Source organism: Pezoporus flaviventris, unplaced genomic scaffold (genome assembly GCF_033815535.1).
Source record: "Pezoporus flaviventris isolate CSIRO_AGI_PZ_B2104156 unplaced genomic scaffold, CSIRO_AGI_Pfla_v1 ptg000005l, whole genome shotgun sequence".
Classification (NCBI taxonomy): Eukaryota; Metazoa; Chordata; class Aves; order Psittaciformes; family Psittacidae; genus Pezoporus; species Pezoporus flaviventris.
The window spans coordinates 9726155-9752492 of record NW_026892553.1 but is presented as its reverse complement, the minus strand read 5'-3'; the positions used below and the strand labels follow the sequence as shown (position 1 = coordinate 9752492).

Here is a 26338-nt window from a genome sequence, read left to right as displayed (position 1 = left end):
AGGCTTTTTCACTAATAGCATCAGAAAGAAGGCAAGCGCTGTCTCTCTTTAAAAGAGACTGACAGGTCAGTGAATGAAGGACAGCAGAGCAAAACTAGTATTAAGAACCTTAGGGGTGAGCAACCCTGCCTGCTTTTAGCAGGACTCACATTTACAGAGCTCTTCAACAGATGTGACCCCTCATCACTAGGGCCATCTAGGTGTAAGAGGAAAGGCTGTGTTTTAGAGAGAGTGCTCCTCAACAAAAAGAACAACTTCCCTATTGAGAGAAGGAGAGGGAAAAAAAAAATAAAATCACCATTGTGTCTATAACATCTTAATGATAATCCCAATGGACTGGATCCAAATTGTAAAGAATCAGCCTCAGTCTAACCTGCTAGTTTCTGCACTAAATATTCCATGTACATAACTGTCGGCTTGAGCCAGTGCATATTGGCCTCTTCAGATGAAAGAAAATTGGTGTCGGCAGCCTCCTGAGCACATTTTAATAATCAGCCTGATCATGGGTGCATGGCAGCTGCTCGATTGATGGTGTTAGACAGCGAATAAAGAAAGATGCCAGCAGTGCCCTCAGATCTGACATAACGAGGGAAACATCAGTCATTTGGCTAAAAGGCTCATAAAGGCTCCATCAGCTGTGACACAGGAGTCTGTCTTATGCAAAGCTAATGAGGAAATGTGGCAGTGTTAGCATTCTCTTTAGACAGTAACAAGTTGCGAGTGAGCTGCATTTTAGATGAAAAACCCAGCTGAAAACAGAGCAGTTTTCATGATCTTTGCTTGAACTGATGTCTAGGAAAGACTGTTAGAAATCGAAAGATTTTGAAAAGGCTTCACTGCAGCCATTCCCAATCACAGTATCCTGTATATTGATTCCCAATTGATACCATGTGTATCAGTACATGAGGTTTATCTCATCTGACTAGACTGTGATGATCCTCACCATAGGTCTCCGACTCACACATGCTGCTGTTCCTCCCATTAATACTGGGAACTGCTGGGTGTCCAGTGGTCACCAATTAGCAAGGTCTGGGCACAAAAAGGGCTTTATAATTTTCTGTGCAGACCTGAATGGGAAGTAGCGAAGACACAGCTGCACAACTCAGTCCTGCACTGGTCTGCTGCTCTGCTCCCTTCAGGGCTCTGGAAGCAGTGGTTTGGAGTTATCTGAGAACAGTGCCCATCTCTACTACGTGAATATTTTAAAGCAGTCATCCTCCAGGAGGATAGAAGCACCTAACCCTGCCCCTGTATTGGGTTGCAGATGCAGACTGTGAGATCAGTATACCCAGGAGCTGTCAGAAGGGCTGCTCTGGAGAATAAGGTAACAGAAGGGAAGTGGGGAAGAGGAGACAAGCAGATGAACTTTCACTTTCAGTCAAATTTCCATTTCTAACAACTTCTTCCATTTCAGCTCCCTAGCATGTTGATATATTACACTAATTATAAAAGTGACCTTCTCCCCTTGTACATTTTTTCTTCCTACCACTGCTGCAGTCGATAGATTTACAGTCTAGTTTTATTTCTGTGTATGCCATGAGAGCCATTCCAACAGCAACAGGGCATTAGGAAAAAAACAGTCAAAAGGTAATTAGAAATCTTGCTGAAATGTTATGTTTGTTACGTGAGGATTACAATGAATGATTCAACGAGCCTCAAAGTTCATCCTTAACATTGATAAGTGGGTTTCTGCCAAGAATTGCACAGCTGGTGACAGCAGGGATTCAGGGTTTGGGAGGGACACACACTTCTAAGGTGAAATTGGAGACAAGGATTAGAATCAAGGAAAACAAAGGAGGTCTTTATTCCTGGAAATGTTAAAGTCATTTTTCAGTGGCAAAGGAAATGCCATTTTTATAGCACATACCTAATCTTTCCCTAGTTTTGATAGCAGATGTTTAGTTACATAGGTAGAAAGTGGAACTCTCATGTTAAAACAAAGAAAATGGCCATCAGGTTTTCCAACTTTGCTCCTCAGTCACAGCAGTCCTGCGTTGTCCTGTGCCCTTTTGCATGCCACTTTATCTACCTGCACCTCCAGCTCCATATTAACAAAGCAACTAGAAAAATAAAATTACACTGATAAACAGGGTTATCTTGGAATACAAAGAGTGTCAAAACAGAGATCCCAGCACAGAGGGACTGCAGACACAGAGAAGTTTCCCCCAAGTCCTGACTTTATATTCTAGACTGTTCCTGTCTGTCCTAAGTTAAGCTGCTAATTGCAGCAGTAATATAGAAACATAACCTGCCTGAAAAAGCCATCTGCTTAAACAACTTCTTTTCCTAAGAGGTTGTCCTCAAGTACTCTCAACTGCTGTAAGTAACATTTCATTTTTCTTAGAGGTCCACCTCAATTGGTTTTTATCAGTCCTCTGAATGACCATTTACAGCAAGTTTCAAAACAATATTCATGGTCTATAGCTGCTATTGAGGTTAATTAATAATGTTTCTGAAGACTGTTGAGATTTTTGAATGAAAGGTTACACACTGTGTACCGGTGCTTCACTGTCTATTAGAGGAGAAAAAAAAGACATGTTTTCTTATGAAAATTAATTCTCTGGCCTCCATTTAGGCCTCTGTGCTGTAAGTTAACTTCATCTAACTGCTTTCTTTGTAGTAGTGACTTACAGATCAGAATACCTTTCCTGGGAAGAGACTGCAAAATTGCACCAGCACTTCAGAGCACCCTGTCAGCATCAGAGTTACAGTGCACGATTTTCTAACAATAGGGCTTTATTTCTGCTGAAAGTTAATATCACTGAGGTATTTCACTTTTATCTAGCTCCATTTGCACTTCTATTTGCTTGGTAATGTGGCTTTACCAAGTTATACTAATACAAATTATTGATTATTGTTTTGGGACACATTCTTTTTTCAACTTAAACTTTAGAGTTGCACAATTTGTATGTGGTATTTTTCTTGGTTTACTTTCTACAATGTATCTGGTATAACCCTACTGCCATTTACTATAATGTTTTACGTTAGGGTATATACTGCCTAGTTTGTGAGAAGTCAGTTGAATTTTCCCGAGAAATAAATGCTTGCCCTAAAGCCATTTTTGCAAAATACTAAATGGCAAACAATTACAATGCTTATGCTAAGCTCCATGTTAACAGCTGCATGTATTACAGACTGACATACCGAACATCGATACACCAGTGTCTGTGCAGAACGTATTTAAAGCCATATTTCAAGGCTTGTAACATGCCAACATGCAAATTAATAAATTCTTCTTTCCAAATGTCACCGGCATGGTGATTTCCTGCCAGCCTGAGCGTCATTCTCCTGAAGCAGTAACACAGTCAATCTCCTCTGAATCCCATCTCCCCTGCTTCCTGCAGGGTCCCCGGGAGTTTATGATTCATATTCAGAAAGCTGTATGCAGCAGCCTTTTGGGGATATATATTAATGAAGAAATTTTCTCACGCCAGAGCTGCCTCTTTATTGGAGTACGAAGGGTACAGTCTGTTCTGAGCAGCTTTTTAATTTCTCATAATTAACCCTGCCAGAATTAACATCAGTGGCATCACTGACAGCAAATTAAAGAAGCCACATCAGCAAAATTAAAGCTTTTTCTATCTCTCCCTCTCCCTCCTCCCATTTTCAGCCTCCCTCTCCCGCCTTTTTGTGTGTGTGTTTAAAGAAGAAAGTTCTCCAAGTCTGTCAAGACGATCATCTTGTCATTGCACTAAGAGCCCTGCTGAGATAGGTATGATTAGAGCATTTTCAGACTTCCCTGCTGCTAATACCAACCTATTTCAGCTCTTAACTGGCCACGTGCCATGTAGATTTGTGGCAAAGATCCATGGTTTCAGTTTCTTTCACTCTATGAGGTACAGTGGTTCACCTGATCTCCACTGTGAGCTGATGGAACCAAGATCTAAAGCCCACTGCAGCATTCAGACAGTCTCGTCTACTGACAATGTATTAAAAGACAGATCAGCTGCGCTTTGAGCCTCTTTAATCTAGCTTCATACCAGCCCCTTTTACACAATCCTGGACAGATGATGAAAACAGACTATGAACACCAAGATAACCAAACAAACACAATTTTTCTTCTGTTAAGCCAGAAATAAATGTGTTAAGTTTTGATATTCCTGCAGCCACTTCAATGTAGAAGTTCAGAGAAGGAGAAAAGGGATGGACTATCAATCTCCTACCTGATTTTTTTCACTGCATGTCTGAGAGGAGAAAGGGATCCCAGAGAAAGCCCAATTCAGTGAATGCCATTATAAGAATTACAGTTCAAGCCCACCTGCCCCATGTGAGTGCTCTGAGAACCAAGGCTCCAGAGATCAAGCCCTAGATTGGCTTACACAAATATCTCCCCCCCTCATTTGATCTTTTGGTGAAAACTGACAAATTAATACAGCTGAAAGGTCTAACAAAGGCAAGATATGATAAGACTACTGCTGTTACAGTCACATGTGAAGTTCAGTGATAAACTAAAAATCAGTGCCCTTTATTCATCTATCTACCAACTTTTGTAGAAATCATATTTACTGATCCTCTTATTCCCTCAGTCTAACACAGACTTTCTTTGGCAATGAATGAAACTTGTGATCATGGTCATTTTGCTTTCTGCAGGAAAGAACCTAACCCACATACACCCTTCCACAGGATCATGACAGGAGATGATGATTTCAATAGCCCACAAGGAGAATTTCCAGTGCTACCCCACTACTCTGTACTTGCTTCTTTTCACACTGCCTTCTTCCCAGGGGCCTGGCATTGTACCTTACTTAAAATTTCAACTGCTAAAACGCCTGCCTGTACTTCAAAATGTCCCTGTAAAGAAAGATGCAAATTTGGCAGAATATGGTACAGAAAATACCTTCCATCGAATACATGGCATGATGTTATTGTAAAATGTCAATCTCAAAAGCCCAAATCCACAAAGCCAGTAATGTTTTCAGAGATTTGATGGCTTAAGAACAAGAGTAGGGATTTCCATCAATAGGGGGTAGAAGTCAGGGAGAACACAATGGTTATGAGCAAGTATGTGACAGCTAACAGAGGTGCACACACACTTCCCGCGACAAACCACAGATCGCATTGTAAAACACTGCAGTTGGTGTAGCATTGGAAATGTGCCATTGCAACCAGAATGATGATCTGCTGCTTGCATTGTCATCTGACTTGATAGGCACTGTTCGAACACAATCTGTGAGCAATTTTAGTTTGCCACAGAGACCACCAGAGGGTAAGAATCTGCTTTACATTCAGCACTCTGAAAGGTCGCAGCAATGATGGTACTGCAGATTACTTGCAGATATGACAGCAGCATCAGTTGTTTGAGACTATAATATTAAGTGCTTGTATGTGTCGCTATGTAAGAATGCATGCATAGTTCTGTGAGAAGGAAACGAAATAACTGCTAAATAACTTTCTGTATTAAAACTGGGAGACAACTGGATTTTTGCAAAAGTTGTCATTAAAATTACTTCTGTGACTAGGGAAGCATAACAATCCTGAGTGGGAATGACTCTAGGACAGTACTGGTACCATGATTATATCATATCAGTTCACAATGGAAAAAGGAAAGCATATATACATGTATACACACTATACACACACACACACTTATTATATCACTAACATAGAAAATGAGAAGAGCCAGACATGCCCAGATGACAATTCACCCCAGCTGCTTTTGTGTGAATACCAGAGCCATGGTCCTGAAACCAGGACAGTCAGTTGGACTCATCAGTAAATTGCCTTGCATGCAGCTACAGTCTGGACCATATTCTTGTCCCCCTTTAACTTCTCTAATCGCTCTAAAAGTCTGAAGGACACTCAGCATTTTAATTAACTCCCTGCGACTCTTAGAATCATAGAACAGAATCATAGAATAATTAGGGTTGGAAAGGACCTTAAGATCATAAAGTTCCAACCCCCCTGCCATGGGTAGGGACACCTTACGCTAAACCATATCACCCAAGGCCTCGTTCAACCTGGTCTTGAACACTGCCAGGGATAGAGCATTCACAATCTCCCTGGGCAACCCATTCCAGGGCCTCACCACCCTAACAGGAAAGAATTCCCTTCTTATATCCAATCTAAACTTCCCCTGTTTAAGTTTTAACCTGTTACCCCCTTGTCCTAGCACTACAGTCTCTAATGAAGAGTCCCTCCCCAGCATCCCTATAGGCCCCCTTCAGATACTGGAAGGCTGCCATGAGGTCTCCATGCAGCCTTCTCTTCTCCAGGCTGAACAGCCCCAACTTCCTCAGCCTGTCTTCATACGGGAGGTGCTCCAGCCCCTGATCATCCTCGTGGCCCTTCTCTGGACTTGTTCCAACAGTTCCATGTCCTTTTTATGTTGAGGACACCAGAACTGCACACAATACTCCAGGTGAGGTCTCACGAGAGCAGAGTAGAGGGGCAGGATCACCTCCTTTGACCTGCTGGTCACGCTCCTTTTGATGCGGCCCAGGATATGGTTGGCTTTCTGGGCTGCAAGCGCACACTGAAGCCAGCTCATGTTCATTTTCTCATCAGCCAGCATCCCCAACTCCTTCTCTGCAGGGCTGCTCTGAATCTCTTCTCTGCCCAACCTGTAGCTGTGCCTACACCGACCCAGGTGTAGGACCTTGCACTTGGCATGGTTAAACTCCATGAGGTTGGCATCAGCCCACCTCACAAGTGTGTCAAGGTCCCTCTGGATGGCATTCCTTCCCTCCAGGGTATCAATCGAACCACACAGCTTGGTGTCATCGGCAAACTTGCTGAGGGCGCACTCAATCCCACTGTCCATGTCACAGACAAAGATGTTAAACAAGACCGGCCCCAGCACCGATCCCTGAGGGACACCACTCGTTACTGGTCTCCAGCCGGACACTGAGCCATTGACCACAACTCTTTGTGTGCGGCCATCTAGCCAGAGATGCTACATGGAGAAGATTATCAACTGCATGGGATTTCTGGGGTTGAGTCCTGAAAATCTTTGGGTAATTATGAGGTGTTTCCATTAGGCAGCAGATATTTACACATCTTTCTGAGTTTATCCTCTTGATTTTATGACTATTTCCATCACTAACATACATCTTCTTAAAGGTCTACAGATGGACAACTTAGCTGGGAGTGCTATAGTGTAATAAGCCAGGAAAGAGGGAATACACATGAAAAGGAACAGCTAAACAATGCTCAGAGCAACTGGGAAGGTATTTAGAGCTTAGTGTAGAGAAATCTCTGAAGCCATTTGTTCTGTGTATGGCTGCAATAAAAGCAAAAGCAACAAGGACACAGAGATGCATCAACAAAAGGCTGCAATACAAATCATAGGAAGTAAGATGACTTCTCTAATAACTGCTTCACAACTGGAATTCTGTCCACAGTTGTTAAGAATCACACATGACAGTTAGCTTTACTGCAGAGGGGGTGCAACTTTAAAAACCTTGAACCACCTTGGCTACTTAAAGATATGTTGTCAAGACAGGCCAATGTGACTGAATTAATTCCTGCTAGGAAAGGACTGAAGTATTTCATTTTATATTAGGAAAATTTTGAATACACCAGAGGGTTGTGGGAGAGGGAGATAACTTGTTCATTACCAGTTTAAATAAAAATACAAAAACCAAGCTGTGGGCATCATTTCACATTTGGAAATCAAGAGCCAGTATCTGCTATCAGTGACAGCTATAAAACTCTCAATGACTTCAATGAAAGCTGCAAATGTGCATCTAATTGAGGAATCTGGATCACAAAATGTAAAGAAAAATCATTTTGCTTAGAGAGTAATGAATATGCCATATTATGTTGCCAAGTAATATTCCTGTCACAAAGTCTCAATGAGTTTATAAAACAGATTGATATTTTTATTAGTAGAGAGTAGATTGAAAGAGAGCAACAAAACAAAATGAGGATGAAAAAAAGGTAAAAGAAAGCAGGCTTACTGGGCCAAATGGCTTTTTCATGTCCATAAATTGCTAAGTGTATTTCTAATTAATTTCCCAATTTAAACAGCTAGAAATAAAACACAGAGGCTTTAGAGTGTGCGGTGAACTCAGGAGAGACTCTATAGACTTGGACAAATAATAGTATAAAATGGTTTATGAAACCATAGGGTTTATGGTCTATAAATAACTTCCACGTATTTTTATTCTTTACACGTACAATATTACTGAGGACTGGATGATAGCTTTTCACTGCTGCCTGGTTGACTTCTTCCACATACATACCCAAGGTAATGACGATATTGATCCTGAAGAGACATTTTTTGAGACAGATAAAAAAGCCACACAACTGAACTAATAGAAAGGGGCTAGCAACTTAGTGGTAAAGCTGTGGTCATTTAAGTGAACGGCAATTGGCTATACAGTTTAAAACCTACATCCTGGTATCTTCAGGGGCCTGGGATGAAGAAGAGAAAAAAAAGAAAAGGGAAGGGGAAAAGTAAGACATCTGAAAGATGATTTATGGCAGTTAGTGCCTTTAAGGGCCCCTTAGATAACTACCATGTAAATTTTTAGACATCCAAATATTATTTAAATTGAGAAATATATAAGAGATGTGTATTTGTCAGTGTAAGCAAGAGACACACTGAGAAAATGCTTCTGATCTTTAGGACTTACAGCATGCTCTTTTTTGGCTAAGTGTGCAATTCAAAACGTGCCTAATTCCTAAAATCCATATATGTGACACTGCCTGGGTTTCCATGACTACTGCTCTGAAAACCACATTAATTATTCAAGAGGTCCATGCCATTCTCCCTGTGTTCCATAAGGAATGCTGGGAAGCACTGTCTGCCTTTATAGAGCAATACAGATATTTAAAAGGACTGCATCGCTGTCTGTAAATACCACAAATATTTTCTTACAGCACTATGACATCGGCATGACAGGTCCCGTAAATATTATTTAAACACTCTAGTACATCAGTACTAATACCCCAAAACAAAACCCCAAACAAAAAAAAACACCCTACAACACAAAAACCAAATCCCTCCAAAACAGAAAAACTCCTCAGCTTTTTTTCCTTCTCTATTTCAACAGTTTCCAAAAAGGTGCTTTAATTCTACTCTCTGTTTATCATCCCGGTATAATCCTATTTTAAACAAAGTCAACTAGCTCACATGCAGCAGGGATTAATCGCCTGTGTTTTTCTAGAGGATATAGTTTCAAATTGTGAAACATTAAATCAAATTTCTCACATCAGCTGTGACTAAGCAGCTGTTTGCCGTATCTGTTGATCTCTGTATATTTTAATAACCATAATCAGTGCAAGGAACATTCTTTACAGATAACGTTATCAAAACACACTGTAACAAAGTAAGGAATGTCAGTGCTCGAGCAGTACATACCACCGCCGACGTCCTGTCACAGCAAAACGGTCAGTGCCAATCACAACAGAGCAGCACTGGCGCATTACGGGGCCAATTACTCAAAGGCAGAGAAGAAAGGGAAGTAGGCCAGATCCTCTGCTCGGTGGAAGCAAGACAATAGAGTTACCCCAGATTTATACCTGTGTGACTGAAAGCATAATCTGGCCCAGCATCAATCTTCCCGACACAGAGTCGCCTGGGATCTCAGACTGGCATATATGTAATACTCAGACAGCCCTTATGGAAGAGGTCTAGAGAATGAGAGAGAAAATGATAGCTTTTCTGCAGAATTTTGTAAGTCAAACCACTATATAAAATGCCACTGCTGAGTTATATTCTAGATCTCAATTAAATGCTCTATATTTATATTCCTTCCACACTTTAGTTGTAAAAATAATATTATCTATTAATGCCTATATGTTCAGCGAATATTTTTTCTGTTTGAAAAAAAGAAAAACAAACAAAAAACTATTTCTTTTTACTTTCCAGAATCTCCAACTTGCAGCCCTATTAATATTCTCCAGTAACATCTACAGATTATCGGAACATGCTGCTGACCTTTTACCTGAAGCGGGGATTTAAATAGTAAGGATGATTCTGAATTTCCCCAAAGCAGGGGTACAGCCTTCCTTTAGTCTTGTCACCACATAAAAAAAAAAGCCAAGTGAACAACAGGGAAAACAGCACTCCAGATTCAAAGCTTATCGAAGTCAGACTACCATGAACAGATCCCAGACTGACACTCCCTGAACATGATCAAATATACAGCAGTAAGCAAAAGAAGCGCAGAAACGTTTTTAAGTCTCAGAACACACACCATGCCTGTGCATGCCTCTCCCAGTGTACTCTCTCTTTATGGTACTCCTCACGCTCACAAAATTTTATGAGCTGGTCTGCATCCTGATGCTGGTCACAGTATAGTGGTGGTGCAGAAGTAGGACCCAGGACTGAGATAGCAGCTTTGTCCAGTGACCTCCCACACCCTGCATCACCAACTTACCATCTCTCAACATCTGCCTCCTTCTCCTAATGTTTGCTGGATGAAAATCTCTCCCCCTCTGGCTGTGTACAGCACCCAGCACAATCCTCATCCTCCCGCAGTTTAGCTGGAACGTTAAGACCTTGTTATGATACTTCTAATACACTATAGATCCAATGATAATTTCCAGTTGCCTATTTCCAGGGTTTGTTTGTGGTTTGTTGGGTTTTTTTATCTTCCTCTTGAACATATTTCACCAACAGGGCACCATCGTTACTATTATTATTTACTATTCATATTGCAGCTGCAGCACCCACAGTGCACATTCTTTATTGCTCCCAAGTTCTTACTTGCCATACAAAGTGCTCCATCGAAATACAGATAAAAAGTAATTTCCTCAAGAGCAAGGTGTGAACTGAGCATACTTAATTGTGCACTGTTATATCAACTGCATAATGCTGCAATAAAATTCCAAAACAATGTGATTAAAAATTATACCAAACGAGGATACCAAGGTGCCATAGCCAGTCAAAGCACATTTATCCAATCTAAATTATATGCTAAGCAAATAAAATAAACATGCAATTTGCTAATTAAAGTGCACTCTCATGTATCCTGTAACCATCATAAATTATACAGCAACATTTAATTTTTTGACTGTTTAGCAACGTTTATGACTGCTTTACTAAATTAAACATAGAATGAAGGGGGCAAATTAGTAGGAAAGCACTGCTTCCCCCCTCTCATTTCCTTTTAGATTTATTTTTCCCCTTTCTTTTTTGGTTTTTTTTTTTAATAATCGTACCTTCCTACAAGAGTATTTTAACTCTCCATTTTTACTTCCAAATGTATGTTCCATCCGATTCAATGACAACTATTTGCTTTTGCAAATTTTTTCCAGTAAGGAAGTCAGAACATTTGGTTTATCTCATTTGAATAATCATTTAATAAGAATACGATGCTCAAATTCCCCACATTTGGCCAGTGACATAAATGGTGGTGGTTTTTCCCCTAAAATAAGACAAAGATTTTCAACCTTTTCATTTCACCCAAAGCAGCCTGCCCAAATCACAAACGGCAGCTGACTGGCTTCTACTCGAAGCTGAGCTTTCCATCATCTGGAGTCAACCGCTGAAGGCATTCCTGGATCCCACTCAAGGGGAACTGTGAACAGTTGGGGTTTGTTTTCTTTTAAAATACAAGAAAAGTCTCAGACTCTCTGTTTGCCTGGCAACCAGGTCAGCTGTGTTTCAGACTTCTCAGAAACAATGTTTTATCCAGAATATGGCCAGGTAAAAAGAAGGGGAAGTGGGGGAGGAAAGCAGTGTTCAATCTCCTACTTGATTGCTTTGCAGCTTCTCTGAAAAATACAACAGGATTAGTTATGGGATCTGACTCTTATCCCAGTTTCTCTCTCACCTGTTTTCCATATCACTTCTTCCCTTTGCACTTGCAAGAAAGGCAAAATGCCAATAATTAATAGAGTATGGAGACAAAGTGGTTTATTTTCATAATCATGCCCAATACCCAAAGATTAACATTCCTCAAAATTGTCCACCTATCTGAACTTTAGAGATCATCTACGACTAACGTGCTCTTGTAAGTTAAAACGAGAGCAACAGACCACAGGACAACCTTTGTAGTTGGCCAGTGTTACCTCTAACAATCAAACATAAATAAATGTTCAGCGAGATTATCCTTGGAGCTGATGTTCTATATCCAACTGTTATCTGCGAACTCCATCAACCACCCTGTACTGCTGGCACACTCAGTCCTCTACAAATGTGGAGTTAATCACAGACTATTTAGCCTTCCTTGGTAGCAGTGCTGCTTAGACAGTTGGGCAGATCCTAACACATTCTGTATTCTAAAGAAATGCAAATCCAAACCAACATACGACTGCCAAGACAATGCAAGAGCTTTATACAACTGTAAAGATAATTAAGGGCAAGAAAAATCTTTCAGTTGAAGCCAACCACCACTCCAGCAAGTCCCAAATGGCTGTATCCAAACAGAGTACAAAAACTACTACTGTCACCACCTTCTTAGAGGTCCGAGTGCTTTGTTGGAAATGTACAAGATTAACATCCTAATGTAGGTAAATTCACTCAAAACTCTTAATCTTTGCAGAGCTGGGTTTTTTTTTTCTAGAATATACTAGAAATTAATGCATATGCTAGAAGACATTTGTTGGCAGATGCTCTCTGCACAGAGTGCAGCTTCTAACAACAAAGCAACTGAGGAATACTTTCTCCAAACCTTTTAGTTGCCCCTTAGAAAAATAATATTGTTTCATACATGCCTTCCTTGTACAGCAACTGAGATGAGCATATTTGTACTTTGTTGGCTACGTTGCCTTTTTAATTGGAATTACCTTGCTAGGAGGATCAGTGATTTTGCTGCTCTATGCGCAGTGCTGCTCAATTTGCAGTTTTGCTGCAAGACTTTTTCCCTTAGAAATACTCCTAAATTCCCATCTTCAATGAAAACTGCCTCTCACTAGAACAAGGAAATAGTTTTGCTATCTAATCTGCCTCCTGAAACCTTGCCTAAAGACAGCTCCTGCTTCATTGATCATTTATTTTTTTGAAAATGGAGGAAAAATGCATTTCTTTTTCTCTTTCAGACCATCCTTTTTCTAATTTTTCCTGCTGACTGGCATTTAATAATATTGCTTCTGCAATGAACAGAAAGAATTACATTTTCTTGAAAACAAAATGTTGCAATTTTATTTTCTTTAAAAGCAATTTCTTCTTTTTACACATGTACAGAGATACGTTAGCTAGAAAATATCCATTATGCCTTGCCCATGGGGGGTGTGACACCATCTCTCAAACCTCTGCTTATGCCTTGTGATGTAAAATAATTTTAAGTACTAGACAGAAACAGTCCCTGCAACCCTGCAGGTTTAAGGATGAATCATATTTTCTGCTCTGTGAATTATGTCTCCATCTGCTTTGATGTTTAGAATTGGAACCAGATCTTGGACTAAGAAAGTTGATGCCAACAGCTTGTGAAGCCAGTGCCCATCAAAAATATGTGGTGGTTTTAAACTGAATGGCCCGTGTCAGTATGTATTGTCAGGCTGAACACTCCAATGCAGAGAAACAATGTGCTAATTGAGGTGCACAATTCAGGGCTTATAAAATGGATTTCCTTAGCACAGGTGAGGTTCTAGACTCAGTAATATGTGGTCCAGCTGTTTATCAAATTTAGCACATTTACATATGACCTCCTTCTATCCCTTCTCCCCTCCTGTCTGGCTGAGAAAAATCAATAGTGCTTTGTTGTGGGGTTATGAGAAATTCCAGAAGTGCAAGATAAGCTACTCTCCCCGTTCAACCCTAATAGCCAATGGAGCTCAAGGGAACTCACAATTTCCAGGGCTATGGCTCACTATTTCTGTGTTGTTATGACCTAAGGATATTTTAATGCTGGGAAAAAAATAGCTGTCATCATTTCCAAATTTCTCCCTGCAAGATACTTATATATGTCCTGGGAAGCCTTCCTATGAGGCCTGAACTCTTGGACAAATGGAATGAGATAGACTCCTACCTTTTCTTCCTCCTCCCAACATGTAGCAGCAAACTTATTTTTAAAGTGAAAAACAGTAGCAGAAAGTATTTTCAATTAATTCCCAAATTACTTAGGAGATCCCATTTTATACAAAAAAAAACAAACAACATAGCTAAGTTATAATGCAGTTCAAGCCCCTTGTTTGTAGAGTGGGATTCTTCTTTGTTTCAGCTTTGTAAAGTCAAAGTTAACACCACAGGACTGAATTACTGAATTCTATTACACCAGGTTTCCAGAACATAAAGGAAACCACAGCCCTGCCTGATGACCTCTGCGGGATTTTTGCCTAAGTGATTATTGCAAGATAAAGCCTTTTGATATAAAGAGGAATGAAACTGAATTTTGAAAGAAAAATGTGTAACAGAAAATGCAAGGCAATTATCTGATTACTAATAGGAAGAGGTACAGAGCCACAATGTATAATGTTCAAGGGATTATCCAGCTTTGAACAATGCTTGCTTAACAGCTGCTACTGAACTGTGGTTTGTGTACTTGGCAGAGAGTTTCATTAATGATAATCTACAGTGTTTACAGCCCATAGGCCTCTAAATATGTTAAGAACCTTTTTTATTTGTATTTTATAATCCTTTTCCCTTATGTTTTATGTTTTTCTTGATATTTTTTGAGATCTGAGGAGGTTTATGTTTCAAAATGATTCATTCGCCTCTGACAACTGCAGAGCAAGATTGCAGTAAATGTTCCCTTGTTATCAAGATTATGTATTTATAAACAGAAAGGAAAACCATCTAAATTCATTCCAGGGTTCGGATCACCACCAGCTAATACATTCAGATGCCAATATACAGTGTTCCATTGTTTACATGCAAAAGTAAATGTCAAACAGAGGTGTCTTTGCCAGTTACCAAATATTCCTCAGTCACTTCTTGGATCCGTCAGGTTGCAGCAAATTGAAACTGCCTTATTTTTGACATTGCATTTGACCTGAGCTTCATTTAGAGGAATCCTGTGATTATTTTGAAGGTACTGTATTGATTAAGACTTAGATTTGCTTTAGAATTTGATTTTCAAATGTTTCCCTAATCTGCTCTTTATGGAAACACTTAGGTGATACTAGGAAAACAGAACATAATTAAGAATATAATTCTGTTGTGGAGGGGATTATGTATTATGTAGTACATTAGGAAGAAGATCATGATTCAAAAGTCAAGTCACTGAGTCCTGGCTGTAATCATTTTGACACACGGTATTTCAGTGGCCATGAATCTCTCATGATAAAACCAAAGGAGATAATTGCTTCATAGCAATTAACATAGTTAATTTTGATACAGGACAGCACACTTTTCCTTCAGTATTTTTCCCCTCTTTTGTCCTCTCCCCCTTTTTAACATCCGATTTGTGCCCGCTCCCGTTGCAGCTGGTTTCCCATCTCAGCGATGCTCAGTCACCGGGAGCCCTCCTGCCAGGCTGCACCCTCCAGGGGACGTGGCAGTGCAAAGAACCTTCTTCACCCACAGCAGTGCAAACCAGAGACTCCCCATGATGTGTTATCCTCATTCCAGTTGGTACCACAGGGGCAGGAACACAGCAGCTCAAGCCACTGGAGGGTTGGGTTTTTTACCCTGGCCCTCCAGTGTGCTGAGCTGCTGAGCCAGCCTCACTAAAATGTACACTTGAAAGAAATCCTTTCCCCTCCTGATCACTATTGGTTTCTATAGAAACAAGAAGGAATCTCTGTTCTTCTCTAAATTTTCCCCCCTAATGCTTTTTGCCGTACTGTAGGAAACCATGCATTTTTTTTTTTTTCACCAATTTTTTTCTAGACTCCCCAGCCCTCCATATATAGCCTCATTCATCCAATTAAAGAACAATAGATTAGATAAAAATGGGCATGGGGTTTAAATTTTAAGCAACTCAATCCCATGCATTAACTATCTGTGGTCAATCCATCTCTCCTGGGTCATTTTATGACTCAAGCATTTCAAAGTAAATATTTTAAAACAACAGTACATCACAAGAGCTAAAAGGGGTCAAGAGGATATTTACTTAACCACTAGTTGACTTTTTAACTTAGAAATATTTCAGCAGTTACTGTATTTAAATGAAATCCATCTCTGCAGCATCCCCATAAATTACTCTAAAACTCCAGGGTTCCCATCCACATTGTGAGTCACCACCCCAATGCCTGCAACTTCTTATTATTTAGATAACTGTGATGTTTGCTTGCTTTGTTATTGTGCCCTTCTCCAGAGACTGCATTTGCACAGGAATTGCTAAGGCTTGTAAATATTGTATCTGCCTTGTTGTAATCACTAGGCAAATACACTTGCAGTCAGTCATATAAAAAAAAACTAAGAGCTGTTGAGTCGTGAAAAATTTCTCTAACAGAGGTCTGACTTTAAAAAATTAGAGAAGAAAATCTTTACAACAAGCAGACTAACAGAGACTACACTAACCAGAAGTGAAAGCAGTAATACAAAGATGTTATTCGGGATCTGCTGTTCTCTCCCATCAGAGAAGGGAGCAATAATCATTATTCACACCGTGATGATGCTATATAATGCTTTTTTTTATAAAAACAATAATGGGCACTCATTTTCAGTGCACATAAATAACTTCCTTTTATAGTCAACTTATATTTACTTGCACGTTTACTTGGGAAGTTTAATATTCATGCACATACAAATCACTTACTGTAGGTAGGGAGTTGAACTAAACAGAATAGAGGTTGATTATATTAGGAGATTGCAGATGGGACCAAATTGATTCCTGATGTCGTTCTAACGCAGTAAAGTGACACCCAGGACAGCTTCTGTCCAGTGAGTCTGAAGGAAGAATTCAATACAAATGCTGGTTTTGCTACAGCACTACTGTCTGCATCTCTGCAAAGATGACAACGGGACAGTCATGGAGCTGCCATCTGTGAAGAGTTTCTTGTCTTCTAATCCTATGTTAGCACTGGTGCATTTTTGCTTTAAACAAATTAAAATCCTTCTGCAGGTGCAAAGAACGTTATGAGAGTTGTAAACTGAGAAAGTGCTGTGTCAGATTCATCCCTACTCAAACTTAAATCAGCACAGAATTCTTGTGCCACTATATATAATGTTGTGACTTTCAGCACCATCTTTTGAGGATCTAGCACAATGATGTGCAGCGCTGAGGTCACCTCAAAGCCCTTGGTGTGTCTGATTAAGGTTAAGGCTTTCACTCAAAAAGATACCTTTTTACTCAAAAACAGAAGAAAAAGAAAAAAGTATTTCTTGTATTGTTTCTTTCAATAAATAACTTGTCTCATTTTTTAATCCTTTTTCATGTTAGATTCAAGATAACAGCTCAAATGCAAAACTCAATTCAATGCAGAGCTGAAGAGAAAAAAGTCAGTCATTTTTTTTGCAAAACAGTCAGTCCCATCATAGAACAAACTGTTCAGTATTAATTGTTTTACATTGCCATAACTGACACCTTTTAAATTTCTTATAAAAATAATTACAAATTGTTTGTTCCGTGGGCACTAATCACACAAGATGTCATCAATTTTCATGAGGTTTTGCTCCATTTTACCATTGAAACACAGTGTCAAAAAAGAACCATTTTCAGCATCAAATTTTGTTCTGCTTTGGAACATTCATGCATTATGCGGAAAAACAGAGAGGGAAAAAAAAGCAAAGCCAAAAAACAAACAAATAAACTGCAACAGTCCCAGCACAGACTCCTCTAAGGCTAACATGAGGAAAAAGGTAAATGACTGGATTGCTTATTCCAACGCTCAGCAGTCATTCAGTGATACACTGATATTAACAAGGATGGAAGTGTCAAATGCCTGATGATCTGCCAAAAATTTGTATGGGTACCTCCTATGCATTTTCTCTTTCTGTCTTTCCAGGGGGAAATAACTCTGTACATCTTCATGCACAGAAACCTGTTTTCACAGAAATGTTGGCCAAAGGAGGGGCAGGAATTTTCATGTTGAGAACCAGGAGAAAAACATGTGCCACAGCTAACTTTCACTGTCATATCTAGAAAACATTTAATATGTGCCAAATCTGAAGACAACAGATGTATGGTAGAGTGCAAGACTCACAATATTAACTGTTAGTTCTGCGATAGTAGGAAATATCTCTCTGCCAACATCAGACTGTACTGAGGCCTAATTGTACCTAACATGGTAGAGGGGTAAGAAAAGCCACCCTACTGAAATTATACAACTTCTAGAAAGCAAACAAAAACCAAAAAGCAAGCACCCTTTACAAGCAGATACTCTATTCTGCTACCAGCAGAATGTGCCTTCATTCTTTACCTTATTCCCAGTTTCCCCTACATTTAACTCCAGGTCCACTTGTGTGTGGCCATCTTCAGCTCTCCTGAACACTGTTAACTGAAGAACCACCTATTTGCTGTGGCCGCTATTAGGAGATTATGTAACAAAACAAGAATATCCAGTTGTTGGTCATTGATTTATCTATAAAACAGTAACTGTAAAAATGATAGAAGAGGTTCTGTACAAGACAGTCTTGTGAAGCAGTTTATTACTTAAGCATTAATGACCCGTTTAGAGGTCTTTACTGGTCAGGTAATGACCAGCTAAAGGAGTTAAGGGCCTGAGGCAAAGCACTCTAATAAAACCCTGGATGCAGCATGTGCTTGGTTCCTCCAAATTCTATTAGGAAAGAGAGGCGTAAAGTGTAATGAAAGACATGTCCAAGAAGCACTCATATCAGCCCTCTCATTTTATATTTGGCATAACACACATGGCCTTATTCGAGCGGCACAAATCATTCCTTGTTTATACTACCACCTATCACAGAGAAGAGCAGTAACTACAGCTGAAAATGGGCAGTCATGATGTTAAGGACCCTGCTGCTTTGGGCAAACAAACCTTCCTCCAACTGAAGGAACCAGTCCTTCTATTCGAGCAACCAGTATCCTTTGCCCCTACAGAGAACACATGTTCAAAAGAAAACAAGGGAGCCAATATGCTGCCAGACTTTTCAGCCAGTCCTAAATCCTACTACTACTAAATCCTACTATTTAGGATGGAGAGGATTAAGTGTGTTCTATATTCCCATGCAATGCTACTTGACAGTGAATGTCCATTTGCTCTTTAGTGTTTGCATTATGAAGAATGACATATTAAAACAGGAGTTTAATATTGATACCTCCACTCTGAGACAGAACAGCTATATATATATATACTTGCCAGTAAATTAGAAGCCAAGGGTTGGAACGGTACTCAGGGCCTCACTCTTGGCTTCAGAGGCAGGTAGAACACTCGGGCCCACATAACCGCATCTCACTATTACAGCCCCACAGCATCATTGATTTTGGTCCTGATTTATGGCATCATTTGTTCTTGATAAGAGCCACTTGCCAGTACTTCTCAGAAAGAAGTAAAATACAGTCTAAGACTGGAAATTAGAAAGAAGAGAAGGTAAGAGACTTAGAACTGCTAAAAAATGTCCAGAGATTCCCGCATTTGCAGGATGAGACATTCTAGGTACAAGCACATTTATTTGCTCACCTTTTATTACTGTCTCATCAATAGTAAAATGAGGATAAAGAGCATTCTGATGACTTAGTCAAAAAGTTATTTAATTTCACTCTCACTTGTATGGCCATAGTAAATTTCAAATGTTTATTTTAAAAGTTACTCTGTAACTTTACATAACTAGTTATAATAGCTTCTTTAGAGTATTTCCAAATTTTTGTGTAAACAGCCTTTTAAGCCATATTCAAGGCTTGTTTCAGACCTTAACAATCCTTCAGAGCCATTGTAGATAATCATATAAAAACACATTAAGCCAAATTTAAGTTTAACTCCCATACCGAGTAGAAAAATGCTGGCTTCGTATGTATCCCTTCCAATTTTCAAGGTCAAGTATCTCAGGGCTTTATTGCAGACCATCCGAAGCGATCACAGCACAGTGTAGGCATTTACTGAACTGAAATTTTCCATCAAAAGCAGGCAGAGTAGAAAACATACATCGTATTAAATAGATACAATGATTTCTACAGCTATACACTTTGAAGGCCTAGGGAAACAAAAACTAAAATTCAGGCCCTAACTAGAAGTTTATTCCGTGAATGCAGCACAAAGCCTGAACCCAAACCAGGAGATTTCTTAATTTTTTTAAAGCAAAATTATAAACTTTTGCAACACAGGGTTAACAACAAAAGTGCTGACACAACAGTAAGTATGTAGTAGTGCCTGCAAGCAGCGCTATAATTAATCTAAGTATACTGTCATTACACTAAACGCTGCTTCTGCAGGATCATTCCATTCGCTTTTCCTCAGATAACATGCAGTTTATTTCCAATCATGTACATTTCCAGCCGTGGCATGATTTGCTAAAGAAACATTAGGTCTTGAAGCAATATCTTAATCAAATCAGAATTTTCTTCTATAAAACAAATCTTTGGCTTTGGGAGAATTAGTAACATCTAATGCCTTAGGATAGAGATGTGAAACTGTGAGCTGAAAAATGCACTGCTGGAGACCATACTCAGCCTGCTTGCTTCTAGCCATTTACGAGTACATCTATCTAACCTCCTACCTACACACCTACACTTTATATGGTCATAAACCACCAATGCAATACCTAAATTATACCCTGAAAACTCCAGGTTTGAAATGGGTTGTATGAAAATTCACCTCATGTGGTTTATTCATTTCTGCAGGAATAGAAGGCTCTGATTCCTTTTGGATGGAACTCATTTAAACAAAGCCCAACAGCAAACACCTATAAATTAAAGCATTATTGGTATTTATGCAAAGAGACACATGTAAACTGAGGGAGTTCTGTGTAAAAGGCTTAAAAAAGGAGAAGTAGACTCTTTAACATGAAAAACTAACAGCATTTACAAAGTTATTAAGTACTTTGTGACCTAATACTTTCAAATACATATACAAGGGAATGAAAAAAAAATGGTATCGTGTCTGGAAATCTGTTTATTCACATGTATTTAAGGTTTTTCCCCTACTGCTTCCCACATCCACTAAGGTCATACTGTCTTGATAAACTAAGAAAATATGGGAACAGAATAAATTTAAGTATTTCACTACATCTATCTGAACCTGGTAATTTATAAAGGACAGACATCTATCCAGATTATATTCACTTCAGTGTAAGCTATAAGCTACATTTGAAACAACTGTCTGCTTCAGGAACTTTATAACCAAACTACCATGATTATGTTTACAGATTTGAAGTACAGATACTAGAATTACTCATTCTTTACTTTTGATATGCAGATCATTTATTAAAGACCAATCAGAATTCTACAGCAAGATTTCTATAATAGCAGTATTAACAAAGAATTTGTATCCTTTATTAATGAAAATCACTTTGTAAGACTGTTAAGACTCTGCAGTGTAGTGCTGGGTAAATTCACATACAGAAACTGAAAAAATTCCACAGTGTAAGTCAACGACAAGACTAGAAGCCATGGCCACAGGGCCAGCACAGACCATGGAGTTATTCAGCAGCTTCACCCTTTGCAAACAGCCAAGTTGCAACAGCGAGAATTAGATAAAATATCTTCAGAAGAACATGTGTTTAAAAGGCATGAACACCATCAAGCAGATGCAGCACAATCATTCATGCTAAGACTATTGTGGTGCAAAGTCAAGTTATGTTTCTCCACCAATGAATGTATTTCATCTAGTAACAAAGAATACCACAGTACTCACACATATATATTCAGAAAAGCCACAAAATATGCCTGATAACTACTCTACATTTCAAGAGTGAATAATGATTACAGACATATAGTCCTAACCTATAGCATATCAAAACCTAGAAGTCGTATTAACAAAATAATCATACTTATCTTTTCATACCTAAAGATGGCAGTCCACAAATACTTTAATTTAGCAGTAATTTTGCTCCCCTCCTTGTGTTGACAGTGGCATTCAGGCAGAGAGACCAGGAAATTAATCTGGCTGCAAAGTAATTTTCCTCCCTCCCATTCCCACGCCACCCCTGAATAAATAAATAAATAAACAAACAAATAAGAGAATGTTTTCGGCAGGATGATCTGCTTTGTCTGATTCACAACATGACATCCTAAAAGCTAGCACCAGCACAAGGCAGACAGAATAAATGCATAGCTGGGGTAAGGCTGGAAGGCAAGATAGCATTTGTCCTGGCAGCCTGTGCATGTGTCAAGATTTCAAGTGAATGAAGAAACTGACACCTAAAATTGACAGTGTCTAGGCCGAGGATATTTTACAGATGCTTAAAAAAATATCCAAGGTTCCTTATCCCTTTTGTCTTTTCAAGCTCCCACTTTAGAAATCCAAATACCTCTGGCTTGGATAACCACACATACAACATGACTAACACCTAACAACGTTACCATGTCCTTGGTGCCAGGCAGCGGTAGGCACATCAGGCTGTTACTACAGAACTGGAATGGCCAAGCTATGCCTGCTCTATTACAGCTTGTAGGTATACCTGTAGTAGGGAAAATTAGATAACATCTACAGAACATACTTATGGAGCCCACCAATTTGCTTGGTGGAATAATTCTCCTAAACATAGAGACCGCCAGAAACCTGCTGAAAAGGAAGATCTGAAGCCAATGTTCTAAAACATTCAGAAAAGAAGTGATCAAGGGCGCACTGTCTGTCCCCTGGTGACTGAAGATAGATGCCAGCAGTAAGAGACCAGGTAGTTAAATTGTGTGCCAGGTCACATTCCACCTCTAGCCACACCTGGCTAACCCTCCACATCACTATGTCACAAGCATGCCTGAGAGCATAGATGAGTGCAGCAGGTTTTGGGAGCCAGAAACAAGTTCTCACCTACTGCCTCCACATCCACTTAATCCACCTTCACACTTTTAACACCCTTTTCTCAGCAGTGTGGAAGATCTGCTAAAATCAAAAGGAACAAATGACACTGAGAAACAGCTCTGGACACAAAGCACCCCACTTTGGTATGAAAGTCATGTTCGCATAGGTCCTAATGAACCTTACAGGCAATGCACATGCTCCCGTGTTACAACAGCAGCTCACATCTGTCAGCCAAGATTGTAAGTAGTGATCCTGACTATTTTGTCCGATTCCTATCTGCTAAAAAACATATAAACACTTTCAACCAAAGACCCAACCAACCCCCTTCAGGTGACTCCCAGGCCACAAGGCTGCAGGATCAGACTTACTTCTGGCGCTGTGACTGCTGCATTTTCGGTTGTGTTGTAGCTCATTGTGTTGTAGGCAGGTGCATGAGGCCGGTTTCTTCAGGATACCCTCTCCCAGGCGAGGGCAGCAGGCTCTGCCCCCTCAGGGTGCCAAGAGCCCCAAAGCCATGCTCTGTCACCAGGATATTACAGAAAAGCCAAAGTACCATTAAGGCAGAAACATTTTGTTGAGGGTTTTGTCAGTTTTAAGGAAACAAGATGGGCTCAGATGTCTTGTATAAGGAGACGGCTGTAGGCACTAGATCATTAGTGGGCAGATACAGCCCTGAGTCAGAGCCTTATGCCAGCCCTAAAAGGCAGGAGCTCAAACATCACCGGGGATCTTGCGTTTGCTAGTGGCTAAATCTAGTGATTAGTCAGCACCGAGAGCTGCTGAATCACTCTTCAAAGGCACCTATCTCCCTGCTTACATCAGCGAGGCAGGCACTGCACTTCACGTAAATAGTCTGGGCTGTCCATCTACGGCCAGTACCCTTTTACCAAGCTTGCAAAATGCCTGAACTATGGTACATAAGCCTGAGCTCTGACTTGCCAGAATATGCATGCTAATAAAATAATATCAACATGCATAACAAAAAGAATCATACAACTTTTTATCAGTTGTTCATATATTTTTTTGTGATAAAAATGTAACGTAATATTTAACTTCTGTCCTAACAGTCATTAATATATTTAAACATCTTTTAAAGTTCTTTTCAATTCAGATTCTATCTCTCATTATTAATTGTTTGGCTATTAATTATTTTGGATTAAATGAATGTAGGCATTGATATTCATAGAAGAAAAATTACACAGGAAGCAGATGAGACAATTAGCATGAATTACTGCAATAAGCCCAAACTCCCCAAAATCTCTGCATCATAAAAAATTGCCTTTGACAAAAAAAAAGCAAGATTAAAATCATATTTTCTTACTGTAATTCTTTAACAATTTTACTGACCATGACAGACTTCACCCAGCTAAATCTGAATTCTGTCAACTCTCATTGTAACAAAACCCAGTCTTAGAGATAAGGTGCTCTCCACAAGGGCCAAACAAAAGCAAATCAATATTTTCTACCTAAAGGACAAACTCTGAGTCAGGAACTGTGTGAGGAAAATAGCCAATTCTTAGAGGAAACTAACTACTTAGAAATACATAATAAGCAATTAAACTTCTTGCTTCAGAATTTAACTGGAGTTTTAAAATGTGGCACTTATTTTCTCACGCTAGTGGATGAAAAGAAGTGTCAGTAGCACTTTAAAATGAGGCACAGAACAGAAAATACTTATGAAATAGAAATATTAATAAAGACAAACTTCTGTTCCTTAGTGATGGAACTGAACAAAAGGCATATTGGTGCACAGTGGCTTTGTCCATGACAGAATTTTGGTATTGTTCAAATATCCACTTTGTCAGAAAATGGGTGTTAAGCCCTGTGCAAAGAATATCTCTGACAATTTTCTTCCTTTTTGTTTCCTTTTTAGATCTGAAATCAATTAAACGATAATTAAGAATTGATTTTGGAATGCTTAATCCTGCACATTTGTGCAATTTTTTTAAGTTGGGGTTTGGTTGTTTGAGGGTTTTGGTTTTTTTTTGCTTCTAGGGAGATTTAAGTATCATTGAACAAAATCCCCAGAGCTTTTCTTCCCAAACAGTGAAACTTATAACAGAGAGGCAAATCCTACTCTCCCTATTTAGAGAAGTGCTCCTATCAAAGTCAACAACACTGCAGCATCCTTTAAAAGCAACAGAGCTTACACTGTTATCACCCACTGGAGTCAACAGGAGTGCCAGGAGAATGATAAACAGAGCTATGTTTCAGAAGTACTTTAACACCAAAACAGAGACAAATTAGAAACACTTAGGAGGGGTGTGTATAAGTAAGGTTAATCCAATTCCACAGAATGTTGCAGTTCAGTTCAGATCTCCAATCTGTCCACTCACAGTGTGGCAAAAAGTCAATATATGTATTTCAAGAACTATCAGTAACTTCCCCACTAAATCCTCGTTGTACTACAAACACGTGAGACTTCCAAAAGATGCAGGTTACATCAAACAAACAGAAACACCTAGTATGTCCGTACTTGAAGACTGTGAGAAGGACCTCATCTGACCACGAGAGGGAGAACTGAATCACACACATTGTTTTTTTCACATGTATTTCCATGTCAAATCAAGCTCATAAGAAGTGCATTCACAAGTTCAGTATAGCCAGGTGAGCCACCCCATAGCACTGAGATTCCTGCCTTCACACACTTAAGAGAGGGAGAACAAAACCAAATCCCAGGACCTCTCGTTTACTGATGGATACTGAAGCACAGTCAGGGATGGTGAAGTCATGAGGGACACATTTGAAAACAAGCAGGGTCTGAGTTTTCATAAGGAACTTAGGAAAGATTCAGGAAAGCTGTAACTGAGACTTTTTTTCAGATTCAGACGTGCTTTGTGGTTTTCACCTCAAAATAAGATGCTGGTGTGTACTCTTGGGGCTACCTATTTCTGTAGTCCCATTTCACGTGTGCCACTTGTGCTCCAACATCTGAGCAAGTGACTAGCTTTTAGACACTAGGTTTAGCTTTCAATGCTCCTGCCAGTTTGGATTTTGCCTACTAAAAAGTCTCCTACTCCTCACATGAAAGATGGCAACAGTTATGACCAGAGCCCCCCAAAAATTTAGAATCTCCCAGTGAAAAGTATTTTCCATGAAGAACATGGGACACTGAAACCTGACCTTTTCCTCCAGTCTGCAGATCCAGAGCTTCCTGAAAACCCCTTTCAGGCATGCTACAAAGTTCATCTGTTTTTTTTGGGCGCTGTAGAAGTCACAGACTGAGCGATGTATGAGGCTGTCATGAGAGGTTTATGATTATTACATTTATTGCTGCTGATAGCAGTAACTAAGAGCAATCTCCACTGTACAAGGCTTTGCAGATCTGCAATAAGTTCTTATGTTCTGCTTGTGTTTCTGTGCTGGGAGAAGTGCAAAGTAATTGAAGTAAATAAATAAATTACAACATGTGGGGTTTTTCACCCAGCTTCAAAACACAGTCCTATTCCTCATTTTTCAGGATCAACCATTACTCATGCTCACTCCTGAGGATTGGCTTTATTTACAAAAGAACTCATAACCATATGACAAAGTCTGTCTCAAAGCCTCCCTATGTTATTTGTGACTGGAATGATCACAGACCATTTATGAGAATGTGAGGCAGCATTAAGTATAGAGCATATTTTGGTTGTTGGCCAGGATGTCTGGACCTTTTACTGTACTCAAATGTATTATGCTAATCTCACACACTGAAGGGAAATGGGAA

General features: G+C 39.5%; 1 protein-coding gene across 4 annotated transcripts in view; it reads right to left on the bottom strand.

The window, feature by feature from the left end:
- The window catches only part of AFF2 (ALF transcription elongation factor 2), a 364050-nt gene that overhangs the window by 276601 nt on the left and 61111 nt on the right, over positions 1–26338 (bottom strand). Inside the window, exon 1 of one of the 4 annotated variants that reach the window (XM_061445968.1) lies at positions 23001–23144. The exons of the other annotated variants lie outside the window; for them this stretch is intronic. Coding sequence (XP_061301952.1) covers positions 23001–23023 — 23 coding nt within the window. The 5' untranslated portion in view covers positions 23024–23144. Of the gene's footprint in view, positions 1–23000; positions 23145–26338 lie in introns of those variants that run through there. 4 annotated transcript variants of the gene reach the window in all.